The sequence below is a fragment of the Equus caballus genome, chromosome 9 (assembly GCF_041296265.1).
Source record: "Equus caballus isolate H_3958 breed thoroughbred chromosome 9, TB-T2T, whole genome shotgun sequence".
Lineage (NCBI taxonomy): Eukaryota > Metazoa > Chordata > Mammalia > Perissodactyla > Equidae > Equus > Equus caballus.
In genome coordinates, this window is record NC_091692.1 from 12256764 (window position 1) to 12272224 (window position 15461).

Sequence of the window (15461 nt, forward strand, 5' to 3'; positions counted from 1 at the left end):
GAAACGCCTTAGTTATGGGAGCGGGGAGGTCACCTGATACAGGTGGGGTCCAGAGGGTGTGGGTTTTTCTTCCTAGTTTTCATTCGGTTCCTTAAAGTATCGGTTTGCGAGCAAAAGAATGGTAGTCATTGTGGACCTGGAGATCTTTGGACAAATTACTAGGAAAACATTTTAGAAATGAACAATGAAGTCTACGTTTTAAAAAATACAATTGAAGGGTATATTTGTATAGTTGCTAAGTTAGCAGCTACTTTACTCCTAAGAATGGCAGTACCGGGTCACCGATTTGCACTAAGGTGTATGACCTATACAGTAGGCTGGCTGTGAACAAAATTCACCTTATTTGAATATTTAAGAATATTTGCAAAACCAATTGTGTATATTAAACGGCAGAGTTCCCTTCTTTTTTTTTCAGTTAGGACAAGTACACATTATTGAAATAGGTATCAAAACCTCGTGAATTTCCTTGTGTAATAAGCTGAGACGGATAAATAGCTTATCCTTTGGCAAAATACATTTTCTGATAATAAACATAATCACAGTTAATTGAAAAGGATGGTAGGAGGCGATGTCACCTTTTGGAATTATGCAGCTCAGAGTTGGAGAATATTAAACGGATCCAATTAAAAGTTTCTCCAGCCCATTGCAACCCCCAGTTAGGCCATTGCTTATATAAAAGCTTATACAATTTGTACACTTCACTTACTCAGAACACTTGGGCTGTGTTTCAAATGCAAAATGGCAGAACAGTAGGATTTGCTAAAAAGGACATCTTTTCGTCCTACAGGGTAAATAAAGGATATGGTTCTCATGGATTAAAACGGGGAAAAAAAACCTTTCTCTAATACTTTTCTATGGGCTACATGAGACTTGAGTTCCACAGTAGTTAATTAGGCCTTTTAATGTTGTGAATGGGCAAAGAGTGCCTTTGTTGACAGCCTTATAAATATGTTAGCTTGTGACTGGATTTTATTGGAGGTCCCAGGTCTACAATTCAACTAAATTCCATGCTCAAAAGTGGAATGCAAAATTTATTTTTTTAAATGGGTGCATTATTTTATAAGCTTTTTGAGAAGGCCATGGATAGTTCTCTTCAGTTTTGGAAGGTTAAAAATAAATGTCGTCTTTCAAAGTTACTACTCATTAAACAAAATCTCCTGGTTTAGAGTATTCATTATACCTAGCAATCAAATATATATATAGCACAGTAAAGGTCGTCTATGTGTTGTAGAAGCTCAAATAAGTGTCCAGGATGACTTTGGGGATAATCTGCCTTCTGTTTCAAAACGAACCTCAAAAAAATTTTTTAAAAAAACCTCAAAATTTGGCATCACCATAGGACTGTGGCTTTCTTTTTCTGCAAAAAAAAAAAAATCTAATATGCTACGAATTAGAAAGGGGAAAAAACCACTTAAAATCACTATTGGATGTCTAGTCTGTGCTAGTCAATCTTCTGCCTTCTTTCATAGGTCAATCGGTTTAATTAGAAAGTCCTTAATCATAAAATGGAAGTGTAAGTGGAAAGATACTGCTATAACTTAGCCCATACAAAGGTTTTGGCCAAAATCAGAACTATTACTTTCCCTATTCTTACTTAAGAGTTAGCTTGTTTCTTGCCTCTGTACCACCACATGTCTGTTCCGGTACACCCTGTGTCAGACCGACGGAAAATCTGATCCATGTACTTTGTGGTGACATTAAACTAGAGGAGGAAGGAAGTAGTAATTCCATGTGAGAAGTATTACTTGACCTACTTTATTGGTGATTTGTGTGTAAAGTGTTGCTGAAATAGAAACCCCCCAAATATTAATTAAGAATAAATTAGTACCATACTCATGAAATCCAAGTCTAGGTGCCCAGAATATTTTGTGCAAATTCTGATCGCTATACCTCCTTTTTTCACCTGTCACAAAACTGTTGAAAATATCTAGGAAGACACATGGTTTTGTTAATATATGCATACTTGCACATAGCCATTTGTAGCATGTAAACATAGGTTTGGCAGAGTATAGTCTAAATTTGACTAGAACTCATTCTGAACTGGACGCCTTCCACTACAAGATTGTGTAGTGAAAATGGCTATATCTAGACGATCAGCTCCCAGATGAAAAATCAGAGAACAGAATTTAAAACAAAACCCAGACAAATAATTTTTATACTTGTGCAATATGCGTCTGTATTTAAGGAATTGGGAGGAACTAATTAGAACTTTATTTGAGCAGCAGGCAGAAGTTGGAACCCACCTGCTTCATAAAGAAACAGAGGCCCCTTTTTCTAGGTTCATTGACTAAACCTATTTAAATTTCAGAGGCACTACTAACAGTTTGACTGGAAGTTGGTTTCTAGCAATTCTATGGAGGAATTCTTCCATATACTCTGACTTAACAGAATAGGATGGGAATGTGGCCAATGCCATTGTCCCACCTCCCCTACTTGACAGTTAAGCAGAGACCTAAATTTTCCAAATTATTGCTGTTGCCTTAAACCACTTAGATTTTCAAGAAATACTTTTTCAGACATTCTAAATACTAGTCTTACTTTTGGAGATACCAGTTTAAGGAAACTAGCTGTTCGTCTCCTGTCAGTGTCGAACATTTGCTAAGATAGTATGGTTGCATCTTAAAAGTGTAAATGCTTACTGATGTCAAACCATACCCATGGGAATTGTTCTGGCAAAATTAACTTGTTATTATGTAGAGAAGTCAGGATATGATTATAGCATTCCTCATTTATTTAAGCAAAATATTTTTAAAAATAAGGCCGTTTATTTTAGTGTGTGTAAGTCCGGTTGTATAACTTTTATCCTAGGACTTAAACTTTAGTTAGGCAAAACAAAAGTCAAAGTTGAAATTTCCTAATAATTCAATTTCCTTCCCTATTGAAGTGGTAGTGTTTGAGATAACTAATATTCAGCAGGATGTTTCTTAATCAGAAATGTTCTATATGACTATCTTATCTTTTGGGGTTTATTCTTTTAAGAAAGCTATGGCCCTCCACCTCCTCAGAAGTTCATAGATGTCAGCTAAAGAGTTTTCACCTACCCAGACTATGACATTCACAGTACCAGACCCACTTAGGATTTTATTGTCACCCTGCAATTGTGTATTTATATGACATAAATATATCAGAATGAACAGAAAGAGATGGTAGTCTTGAAATTAGTCAAAACTTTTGATCTTGGAGCTATTACAGTTTTAAGTGCAATGAAATAATCAATCCTTGTTAACAGAATGATATAAAACCACTAGCAGTATTGCTCAGTATTTTTCAAAAAATGTATGCCATGCAATGGAAATCTTTATGTGGCAATAGAAAATCAAAAGTGACTATAAGTTAGCTCATTATAATCAGAAACTGAAAGAGGTCAAGAGTTCATGATTTATTTTCTATGACATTGTGAATTATTATGAAGAATACAGGAGTAATTATATCTTAAAATTTCCACATAGCTTCTTTTGGGGGATACTATAATTTAAAATTTGCCTTTAATTAAAGGAAATGGCCTTGATTTAGAAAATTCCAAGTTCCCTAATTTTAACATTCAGTTCCTCCTAAGATTATTTAAAAGCTGTACCAGGGTAATTTTTAAACATCTTTGCTAATTTACTTAATAGAAAAACTTACTGAAAACAAATGCTTGATATTAGAGATTATCCTATTCCTGAAAAGGCATAATATTCATTGGAAAAGTGATCTGGTGTCAACGAAGTTTTAAGGGACACTGTCGAACATCTGAGATAAATTCTGTAATGTTAAGAGTGGAAGGTTTCCTCTGGCCATCTCTCAGTTTTTTGGTTTTTTTTTTAAAGCAAATAGTGTACTCTTTTTAGCCACTATAGCTGTTTACTATGAGGCCATCAAACACAGACAGACTATAGGAAACACAGCCATGAATGTGGAAATGTGTTCTCTTAGGAGGTAATTCTTGCCCTCAGAGTGCTTCTAGTCCACGATGTGATTCACAATACAGTAGCAGATGTTAGGGAAATCCATGAGGAGAAGGGCCAGGAAAAAAGCAGAAATCTGGCAAGTAATATGGGACAGATCTTGACTTTTTCATTTGGAAGTACAAAATGTTAACACAAACTGCCCATCTTTTCATAACGGCTCACTATATCAGGATATATATTATATTTGTCAAATCACTCTTAGCTCAAAAAGTTTCACCCAAAACTAAACAATAATCCTAAATATTAAAGTTTGTCCCTACCCTACAAAAAGGTGAATATGGCATAAAGAAAATGTAAGATAATTTGATGCCCCATGTTCACATATTCATATCACTCATAATTTTAAGGCTTTGAGCTTGTTAGAATGTGATACAGATAGACCTAGAGTTTTCGAGTTTTTCGGCTAAATTGGTAAAAATTAGAATAAAATTCACAAGTAGAACCCATTTCATCTATTGTGGTACTGCCTTCCTAAGAGGGATTTTTGATGCATTAGTTTCAGGGGAGAAAAGTTGTTTGCTAATGATCACTCTCTTTGTATTAGAAAGTAGGGGTTTTCATCCGAAACACTCGTACAAATTTTTAAATGAAAAGTAAAACTTAGCAGACTATTGGAAAACCCTCTACAATAACATAAAAGGCATAGACACAAAATGACAAGGCGGGAATTCACAAGTGGATGAAAGTAGGCCTGTAGAGTAGACTTGGCGATGTGCGGGATTGGGCCGTGCGCCCGCCTGCTCTGCGCGCGCGGGGCCCATCCCGTGCGCGCGTGGTGCTTGCAGGCTGCCGCACCCCGCCTGCCCCGACTCACGCTGTGCTCTCTTGCGGTCTCTCGAAGGTACCTACCAGGGCCAGTGGGCCGGCGGCATGCGGCACGGCTATGGCGTGCGCCAGAGCGTGCCCTATGGCATGGCCACGGTGATCCGCTCGCCGCTGCGCACCTCCCTGGCCTCGCTGCGCAGCGAGCAGAGCAACGGCAGCGTGCTCCACGACGCCGCCGCCGCCGCCGACAGCCCGGCCGGCACCCGCGGCGGCTTCGTGCTCAACTTCCACGCCGACGCCGAGCTCGCGGGCAAGAAGAAGGGCGGCCTCTTCCGACGCGGCTCCCTTCTTGGAAGCATGAAACTTCGCAAGTCCGAATCCAAGTCTTCCATCTCGAGCAAGCGCAGCTCCGTGCGCAGCGACGCGGCGATGAGCAGAATTAGCTCGAGCGATGCCAACTCCACGATCAGCTTCGGCGACGTGGATTGCGATTTTTGCCCCGTGGAAGACCACGTCGATGCCACCACCACGGAAACCTACATGGGCGAGTGGAAGAACGACAAGCGCACTGGCTTCGGCATCAGCGAGCGCTCCAACGGCATGAAGTACGAAGGCGAGTGGGCAAATAACAAGAGGCATGGATATGGCTGCACCGTGTTTCCTGACGGCTCCAAAGAAGAGGGAAAATACAAAAATAATATTCTGGTCCGTGGAATAAGGAAGCAGCTTATTCCTATCAGAAATACAAAAACTAGGGAGAAGGTGGACAGAGCAATTGAAGGTGCGCAAAGGGCAGCCGCCATGGCGAGAACCAAAGTGGAAATAGCGAATTCAAGGTATGTCCATGCAGGGTAGGGGGGTTCTGCCGGGTCGTTCAGAACAGTAGAATATCAAATATGATGTATGTCGGTCTGTTGGTGTCATTGCCAAATAGGTTCTGCAAGTGCCGGAATCAAAGGTGGAAAATGATTAAGCCCAATCCGATGAGAGTGGGCAATGAATGTACCTACTCTGATCTGAAACGTTCCATCATCAAAAAATATTGAAGGTGCATTGAGGTCCCCTTCCTCTTGTAAATTACTTCCTTAACAGTTAACGCGTTGGAGTTTGCTCTGATCCTGTGTACATTTTCCGGAGTCCAGAAAGTTACGTTAAAAAGAAAAATACCCTTGAAGTACTGCCACCGAGAGCGCTAACTGTCCTCTGTGTGCCAGAAAGAAAATACCCATCCACGTGGAAACACACCTAGTATAGGTTGAGTCCCCGTATTCTAATATTTAAGTTGGGGGTGTGTTCAACTCCCCCTATAAAATTATCTTAGTTTGTAAAATTCAGATTCTGTTTATCGATGCCTTATAGGTGAGATCGGTTTTGAGAAAGTCACCAAGATCTAGATATGGCAGAAACAGAAAGTTACACGAGAAAATCGAGCATGCATTCTGTAAACAGTAGAGCTCATCTACATGGGAAAGGCTCACAAGAATCGCCAGGTTCTATGCAGGAAAGATTACATCACTGGTGTATTAAAAGGAAAGGGGTGGGGGGAACCTGACATGGACAGATGGAAATGTCAGTGTGCCAAGGTTGGAAGAAAGTGGAGCAGGAGGGAAGGGCTGGAGCGAGGAGTGAGCTGGTGAATAACAGATTGAGAAGTGGGGTATATGGGGGCACAGATGGACTGTGTGCTTGAAGTTTTCCTGTTAATAGCAGGGTTCAGGGATTCAAGGAGAAAGATAAATTTATTGGGGATAGAGTTTTATTAGGGATGGATGTCGTGTGTTAGACCAAAAAAGAAAAAGGATGGTTATAAATGGAAAAACTTATTTTCATGCTTATGTGAGTGGGTACCGGGTGGCCACAGTTTCGTGTGACTTGAGGCATACATTTAGCATATATTACTACAAATCCTTTTCCTGACGCAGTAGTATTCTTCCATAGAAGTAAACCTCCTTTTGAAACCACAAAATACTCGTACATCTTCAGGTTTTCATTCTTAGCATTGAGTTAATGAGCCCCCCTTTTTTCGGTTGAACCATATGAAATTTCTGATATTTGAATTTTTTATGTACCAAAAAATGGCGATCGCATATGGTTCAACTTAGTACTTCCAGACTTCTAAAGTTTCTTCTTCTTTTTTTTAATGCCCCTATTTTATGGCTGTTATTTACTTAGGAGTGTCTGAAACACTAAGTGGAAAATGGAAGAGGTCTTTTTTTTCCTTATTTGTAGATATATATTAGAAGTCTCCAAGGTTTCCATTTTATCCCAAACTAATCCTATTTGAAAGTTAATATTTCTTGTTCATCGGCACAAAATTTCATGAAGGGTCTCCTCTTTTCTCTGCCAAGCGTCTTTTATTCTAGATCGTAGTTTTCTCTGATTACCAAGTGTTGCATCTACTTGCTTTTCAGTGTGCTGGTAGATAGGAGACTTGCCACGTCTAATCTTGCTGGCTTCCCCGGCCCTCAGCTAACTTTTAGAGCTAGTGATATACTTTCTGTTAGGCCCTAGCCTCTAGTTTTAAATGCACTCCTGGATCCTTCCATTTTATTTTCCCCGTACCATCGAGTGATACTCTAGAGGCAGTTTCGTCTTGGCAGATGGAAGATAAACCTGTGCAGGACCCTCTCGCAAATGACTTTCTTCCCCTTGCTTTAATTACTGACTTTTATGACTAGTTTAAATGGGAGGAATGTACATTACCAAAGGGAACCGCTTGTAACGCAAAGATGATCTCTGATAATGCTAGCATTGTAAAACTCTTACCCAAGTCCTAGCCACATTCTCTCGCTGTTGAGAGTCTTTCGGGGGTGGTATTATGTAGTTTGGGAGGACGGTAGTATACAGTTTATAATCAAGAAGTCTTTAGGTTAAGCTGTCACCGTTTTAGTTAACTTCGTGAAGATTTCACTTAGCTGTTTAAAAAACACTGAATTTATTACGCTAACTGAAATAAGCCAGCCACAAGACAAATTCTGCGTGATGCCGCTTACACGAGCTATCTCACTAAATGGTCAGAGTCACAGAAACACAGAGTTAAATGGTGGTTGCCAGGGGCTGGGAGGAGGGAGAAGTGGGAAGTTCCTGTTCAACAGGTATAAGGTTTCAGTTAAGCAAGACGACTCGGTTCCAGAGGTCTACTGTGCAACGTTGGGCCTGTCGTTAACAGGACTGTATTGTGCACTTAAGATTTTGTTAATAGGGTAGCTCCCATGTTAAGTGTTCTTACCACAGTTAAAAAAGCAATACTGTTTGGATGACAAGAGACAAAAAGTGAAAAAAGCTCCCTTAACCTTTTCTATTTTACTTACTTTGACTGTTTTAGTCCTCTTTCCAGATTCCTTGTTTTAATGGCTACTTGAGATAAAGAGTTTTGCAACTTGTCTTTGTAGAAAGTCGCTGAAGGACTGACGTGCCCCTTGTAATAGCTCTGAGTTTAGAGTTCCACATTCTTTTAAAAACCTTTTTTAAAAATAAAGAGAAAAAAAGATTCTCTTAAGACTTTGGAGCTTGCTGCCCGGAGGAAGGGCTTCTAGCTATATTACTGTTGTAAACTATGGCTCTTTATAATGCCTGAGTGTCTGCTCGGTGCTTCCTGACCCCTGTAGTAGTTGTCATTGTTAATGTTCTTGTTTTTAAAAGTATCGAAAGTTTAAGAACATGAAGTGACACCCTCCTTCTCTCCCTGCCCCAGGAATGGCCGAATAAGAACCAGAAAGTATGACTCCTGGCAGCTGCTACTGTTGAAATCATTAGTTCACTGTTAGCAACGAACGGAGCTCATCGATTAATAGTTATTGATCATTTCAGTTTGCCACCCAGATAGTGTTAATCATTGTGCTGTTGCTGTCATTTCTTATGCTGTAGAGGGTTTTGTTTAAGTCCCAGGGAAATGGATCCTCTTTTGCACCATCACTCTGTTTTATCTTGAAGCAAAGCCTCAAGCTCCGAGGGAAAATAATTGTATCCTCCAATAATGTCTCCTCGGGGAAATCGGGAGACATGGAGCCAACCATCTTTGGCCCAAAGATTCAGGAAAACATGGTAGATCTGTGGACCTTTCCTTTGCTTCCCCCAAGAAGGAGTGGTGTGTCTTCCAGTAAACACACAGGAGGCCTATTTCTGAAGGCTCATTACGAGCCTCTGTTTTATTCTTACAAATAGGGAATATGGGGATGGCATCACAGTAGACAGAGGAAATAATGCAGCAGATAAAGAATTAGTAGATACTGATAGTTGACTAGCAGGTTAGCGCTTAACGAGTTAAAACTGTAAGGGCTGCTAATAATTTACTGACTACTATACTGTTTAAGTTTTTGTTCTAATCCCAAAAGTACTGTGTTTATAAGATTTCACAAAATGTCTCGTTCCCCTCTTGTCTCGGTCCTGCGCGTAAAATTCATCACTTGGAATTGAGAAAGTGTCTCAACCTTGTGTTTTTAAAAAACGTTTAAGAGGTCGCGGAGCAACTCTGAACATTTCAAGCCCCTCATTTTCGGAAACCAGGACTCTGCCCAAGGTCACCCCGCTATCCCTGTTGTTTCAATTACGTCATTTGGGCATTTTTTACTCCGTTAACTTGTCTCCAATAATTCCTTAAGAGATGTTCAATTATTGTTCCTTAAGTAAAATATTTTAAGGAAGAATTGTAAAGTGAGGCATTTGGGAGATAGCAAATAAGGGGCCCTTAGAGAACCACACTTGTATGGAAATGAATAGATAATTTAGAAAGGGATGTGGACAAGAGAAGAACTTTATAGAATCTGAGCCATAGAGGAAATAATTATCGTGCTGGAGAATGGAAGAGGTACGGTGAAGAGGATGGGAGAGAGCTGGCCTAAAGGACCATAGGCGTTTGCTTATTCTGGCTTCGTTGTGTCAGACAGATTAGAAGAAAGAAGCCAAGTTGGAAGATGGAGGAGGGTAGAGTGGGGTGCAATAGTTCCCCCTATTCGCTGACCTGTGGCCAGCCTCCCTGAAGCTCGTAGGGTGCTGGCTGGGCAGGCGCCCAGCATTACCATGAAGTGTCAGTAGTGGGACAGGCTGGGCAGTCATGTGGGGCTTTGCTGCTCCCAACCTCTCCCCAGGTAAGGTTGTTACCCCTTCAGGTGGTAACAGCAGCACCTAGACAGGTCATATCAGGAGGGGGCCCCATGCTGTCCGTTGCCCAGCCTCAGCCCTACGGGCGCTTGTCACAGATATACCTGTGCTGGGGTGTGGAAGCAGCCAGATAGAATGTGGAGGGCCTCAGGCTCAGGGGATCTGGTCACAGGTGAGCTCGCTGCATCTGTTTTCAGAACTAGAGATCGGATTCCATGTTTGCCAATTTGGGGCTTAAGTGTAAAAATGACATAGCTTTTAAAAAATCTTACAGGAAAAATATATTTCCCATATGTTTCTTTTAAAAAGACTAAATATTACAGTTTCATCCCACTTTCTACTTTCCCTCCATGCTCAGAATGATTCAGCCAGGACAGCTTTCCTTCAGTTCTGAGGAGGGACTTGGCTCATCCCTTCCCTGTGCCTGGCCCCCTGTTCAGCCCCTCAGCCTGCTCCTTCCCCAGGTTTAGGCACGGAGTCTCTTCTTCACGGAAAGGTTCCCTGACCCCACACCCTCCAACCCACTGCCTTTGACCTCAGTCTAAATCCACCCATTAGTCTCAACATCATTGAGTATTTCAGTATGTTTGTTTCTTATCGCTTTCTCCGACTAGTCTGGAAAGCCAGACCCTGAAGGCAGCCCGGCTTGCTCTGTGTCCCCACAGCTAGTTCAGAGCAGGGCACCTTCGTAAGGGCCCTAGTAAATATTTGATGGATGAGTGAATTAAATTCTCACTACTTGGGGTTTGAACACTGGCAGTGCTTCTAATTCCGTTTTGCGGCACATTTATAAACCACAGGTATAAGGAAGGAAACGTAGCTCTCGTCATTCATCGTGCTGTGATCTGACATAGACAAGGAAATGCAGAAAATGCACAAGCATGTGTCACAGGTGCCCTTTGCCTTAATCAAGTCAGCATCATTAAAGTGTCAGAACTGAGGTGTCGCCAGGGATTAAGAGCTTCAGGTTAAGCCAGACTGTTATCTCCATCCTCCATAGGTCTGAGCTGGTCCAGTGGTACCTGCGAGTGCCTCCCTTGAACAGAGGTGGAAACTCCAAGAAGTCCGCTTGTACTGACTAGAACAACATTAGCTCATCATACACATTTGACGTCACCAAAATAGGTGATAAGTCAGAACATAAGAGCCTGTTGTCTTTTACAAATCTAAGTTTTCTGAATATTCAGCTGTCTTTATTTCCTTTCGAAGGTTTTTCTTGTCCTGCCTTTTTTTGGGTCAATTTTCTTAAACAGTTATATTCAGCAAAACAGCCCCTCACAGGATTACTTGATTCGATTCACACTTCACTTATTGGTAACTACAACCCAAAGTCAACCATGAGTCAGTGCACATTGTGGATCCAAACTAAACTTGCAACCACCAATTTTAGGAAAAAGTTTAATCTCTGCCGAGTTATTGTGAAGGGCCAGAAATTTGAAATTCTCAAATTCTGTTGGATGAAAGGATTCTCTTTTGCAAATCAAAATTGCAGTTTATATTCTATCTTTATTTCTTTTGTGTAATGTTAGTAGTCGTATCTTTAAAAACAGTTTTAGATTACCGTTTCCATGAATTTTTTGTTCCTTCTCCTGGGGCTCTGGTTAATTTTTAGTTATTAGCATAAGTGATTTTTGCAGGAAGGTGAATTCCTCGTAATGCCTTATAAGCCATTTTAATAAAGATGGGTAAAGAAATTTTGGGGGAAAATCGCCAAAAAGTGGGAATTTACAGCTGAAGGGAGCACTCATTATTTAGCTGGGCCTCCTGTTCTTCCGTGTCTGCCTTTGCTGCCTGTTGCCGGCTTCCACCTGTTATCCCGGCCCTTCTGCAGACACATCCCAGAGGCTTGGTTGAGACCCTCAGTGTCTGAGGTGCAGAGAAGTTGCTGTGAATGGGAAGTGATGTTTGCCTCTTTCTTCACAGACGGGTCGTTTTAAGGGTTGAATGAGAGAGTGGGTGTCACAGGGCTTTGTAAACTGTCAATCACTTTATAGTTAATGTTTCGGGAAATGTGTCATTCCTACAAGTCCCCTTCCACAAGGTGAAGGTTGCTGGATGACCAAGAAGCAAGAGTGGGCTAGAAGTAAAGATGGAGGGAGGGAGGAAAAGGAAGAGAAGGAAGGCTTGGGAAGCAGAAATAGGGATAAACGAAAGGAAGGGAGTTAAGCCACAAAGCTTGACCTCTTGTGTGCAGACATGAGCATGTGTCAAGACTCACTCCATTCCCAGCTGCAGACCTGTGTGAGGTCAATGTACTGTCAACAGGCAATTTTATTTTATTTATTTATGTATTTTGAGGAAGATTAGCCCTGAGCTAACATCTGGTGCCAATCCTCCTCTTTTTGCTGAGGAAGACTGGCCCTGAGATAACATCCATGCCCATCTTCCTCTACTTTCTATGTGGGACGCCTACCACAGCATGGCTTGCCAAGCGGTGCCATGTCCACACCTGGGATCCGAACCAGTGAACTCTGGGCCGCCAAAGCAGAACGTGCAAACTTAACCACTGCACCACTGGGCTGGCCCCAACAATTTTATTTTTTCAGACTGAAAAGAAAATGAGCAAAGAAATGGCATAAAGCTATGCTGCGGTACTATTCTGAAGACAATATGGGATAATAAAGATTTTGCCTTCATATTGTTTAGATATATTAGTCTAGGTCACCATTACCCCTTATGTGTACTCTAGTTTTTGTATTGCACGTAAAATTTTTAAATACATGTTTCTCCTCTTTAGCAAAGAACGCCCATTTCCCACGGGAGAAAGTGAGGCGCTTGCTCTAATTTCCTCCCGTGCTTCTCCAGGCTGTTTAAAGAAAGACACACTTCTTCGTATCATGGGGCCCAGGCCTTCTTTATGGGCCGAGCAGTCACTGAGAATTCTCTGCGTGGGTGTGCTGCCGAGGGAGCAGCTGAAACCGGAAAGATAACCTAGGCGCCAGCTCTGTCCTGCCCTCAAGCCAGGGGTAAAGCTTGGCTGTACTCTAGAGGCCTCACTGGGGAACTCAGCTCCTCTCCTTCAACGCTGACGTTAGATCACCTCGCCATTAAACAGACCATTACACACAACATGGGAACATATTGTGTTATGAGAACCTTATAAAGCGTTCTTAGGGTATCTTGTTTCTAAAGCTCTTTCTTTAAGAAACTCTTCCTCCGACCCTCCCAAGTCCAGGCCCATTCAGAAACTGAGGCCTTGAGATGGGCGTTTGTTTTAATGATTAGCAAGGAGGTTCCAGCAATGCAAATTTAATGAAAATTAGTCTTAGACCATACCAATGGGAGGGTCACAGAGTTATCCAGTTTGGGGCCGTTAAAGACATACATTTTAAAGCATGACTGTGTAGACATGGCTCTCTACTTTGATTAAACAGGGAGGGCCCAGGAAGATGCTGTATGTGATGTGAATGGGCTGTGAGGTAATCTTCAATTCTGTGGAGATCTCCTTGGTGAAAACTGGCCGTGAAAAGTGGAGATAAAAAGACAACAATCCAAGGTGATGACAAGCTAGGTTTTTGGGACACACATTGGCCTTGTAACTGTAGAAATCCGAGTTTGCTTTAAACGGTACAAATTTCAGCAGGTGCCATCTCATCCAGCTCTGAAGCATGACATTTGCCTGATTCCGTAAATATAAAGAATTAAAGCAGTAATTAGTTTTTTAGTATAGCTTGATTTGTCATGAAAACCACCCTAATAGGATGTTTTCTTATCATGTTCCATCCCATATGAATTTTAGCTTTGACCTGCACAAATGGTCTCGGGGCCAGTGGCAGAGTGGCGTGTGCATGCTAGCGTAGCCGGTGAACCGGGAGCGGCAGCTGCCAGGCAGCCGAAGCACCCCGCTCACAACTTTCCATTATGGATTAAGCTGACTCTGCCAATCTCACTTTACTCAAGACACCAAACTGGACGCTTGCAAGACTAGTGCCTTGCAAATCTTTGAGATGCTTTTCTTATTATAGATGAAATATGAACATTGTGTTTAGAAACAGGATCCAACAAATGCCAAAGGTATTTATGTAAGTAATTCAGCTTTAGTTCAACGGCCTCTTGAGAAGAAAACCAAATAAGCTTTTAATAATTTTGCCCTTCTATTTTAGTTGGTGTTTCCCATTTATTTGTATAATACACTCGATTCAAAATAAGCTGCTTTATCAGAAATTTAATTAATATGTACAGAATCAAGATTGCCTCCAAAACAGTCCCACTCTTTGAAGTCAAATCTTCTTAGGATTTCCCTGTGTGCCAAAAGAAACTTACTCAAGCCAAGTGAAATACATTAATTCACTTGATAGAGTTTTTAAAACAATCGAGTATGCCAGAGATTAACAAATAATTTTGTTAGTTTTTAAAAACTTTTAAATAAGGTGAAAATTTTGCTGAATTTTCCTGTATCAAGTCAATTGAATTTTGCTCTCAATTCTTTGGTCTAGAAGTCCCTGTCTAATTTTTCACATTGGTCTGGGAGTTTTTTGAATTAGTATTTCAAGATTTCATACATTTACTTCCATCCATTAGGAGAAGGGTTTGAGGTACATGTGAGGGAGCCTGTTATTCAAAACTCGTTGAGGAGATATCCTATAGAAGCCAGCAGTTTAGGGTCAAGAATGAGAATGGAGGGGATCGGCCCGGTGGCACAGTGGTTAAGTTTGCGCGCTCCACTTCGGCGGCCTGGGGTTCGCCGGTTCGGATCCCCAGTGCGGACCTAGCACTGCTTGTCAAGCCATGCTGTGGCAGGCGTCCCACGTATGAAGTAGAGGAAGATGGGCATGGATGTTAGCTCAGGGCCAGTCTTCTTCAGCAAAAAGAGGAGGATTGGCACCAGATGTTAGCTCAGGACTAATCTTCCTCAAAAAAAAAAAAAAATGAGAATGGAGGAGCATGAGATGATGGGTTTTATGCACCCCTCCACCAGCCCTGGTCGCTTGTTGCCACCCCTCCTGCTCAGCACAGTGATTTGAGAATGAGCTGAGCTATTGGATTGATAGATTACCTTGGAAAGATGCAAAAGATGCAAATACCCTGAAAGGGGACTGTCTTTAGCCTTTATCTGTCATCACTTAACACTCTGGCGTGGATTCGCAGAAAGACACTCAGTTATCAGCCCATTTTATAATTTGGTTTGGTTCTTATCTCCATGAAATGTTAATTTTAATCACTCTTTGCAACATTAATCAATTACATACTATGTAAATGTAAAATTATAATTAGGACCAGTCTTCCATCATGGAGTCTGGTTGGGACAGATAGAAAGCAGTTACCCATCAGATGAGTGGCACCTTGCTAGGAGCATAGGTAGCACATGGGAGGAACTTAATCATAGCCTGGGGCTGGAGGCAGGATTCTGCAGGTGGCTTCCATCTTGAGAACCAAAGAATATGCGGATGTTGTCTAGAAGATGGACGAGCGTGCAAAGGATAGTGGCCCACATATATTTGGAGTACTGTAAAATGTTTGGTACCGGTGGGAAAGAGAGTGCTAGCTGAGGGGTGTTGAGAGATGAGGTGGAGAAGTAAGCAGGGGCTCGTTGGTCTATAAGGGCGAGTTTGGACATTATCCCAAAGACAGGAGAGAGCCATTGATAGTGTTAAGGAGACGAATTACGTCTTTAAATTCAGAACGATCACACTGGTTGCAGGTGGT

General features: G+C 41.5%; 1 protein-coding gene across 6 annotated transcripts in view; it reads left to right on the forward strand.

Annotated features, from left to right (window-relative positions):
- JPH1 (junctophilin 1) overlaps nt 1-15461 on the forward strand; it is a 76666-nt gene that overhangs the window by 1241 nt on the left and 59964 nt on the right. For all 6 annotated transcript variants that reach the window (XM_023648441.2, XM_023648446.2, XM_023648445.2 and 3 more), the window contains exon 2: nt 4792-5551. In XM_023648441.2, the coding sequence (XP_023504209.1) occupies nt 4792-5551 (760 nt within the window). The remainder of the gene's footprint in view (nt 1-4791; nt 5552-15461) is intronic.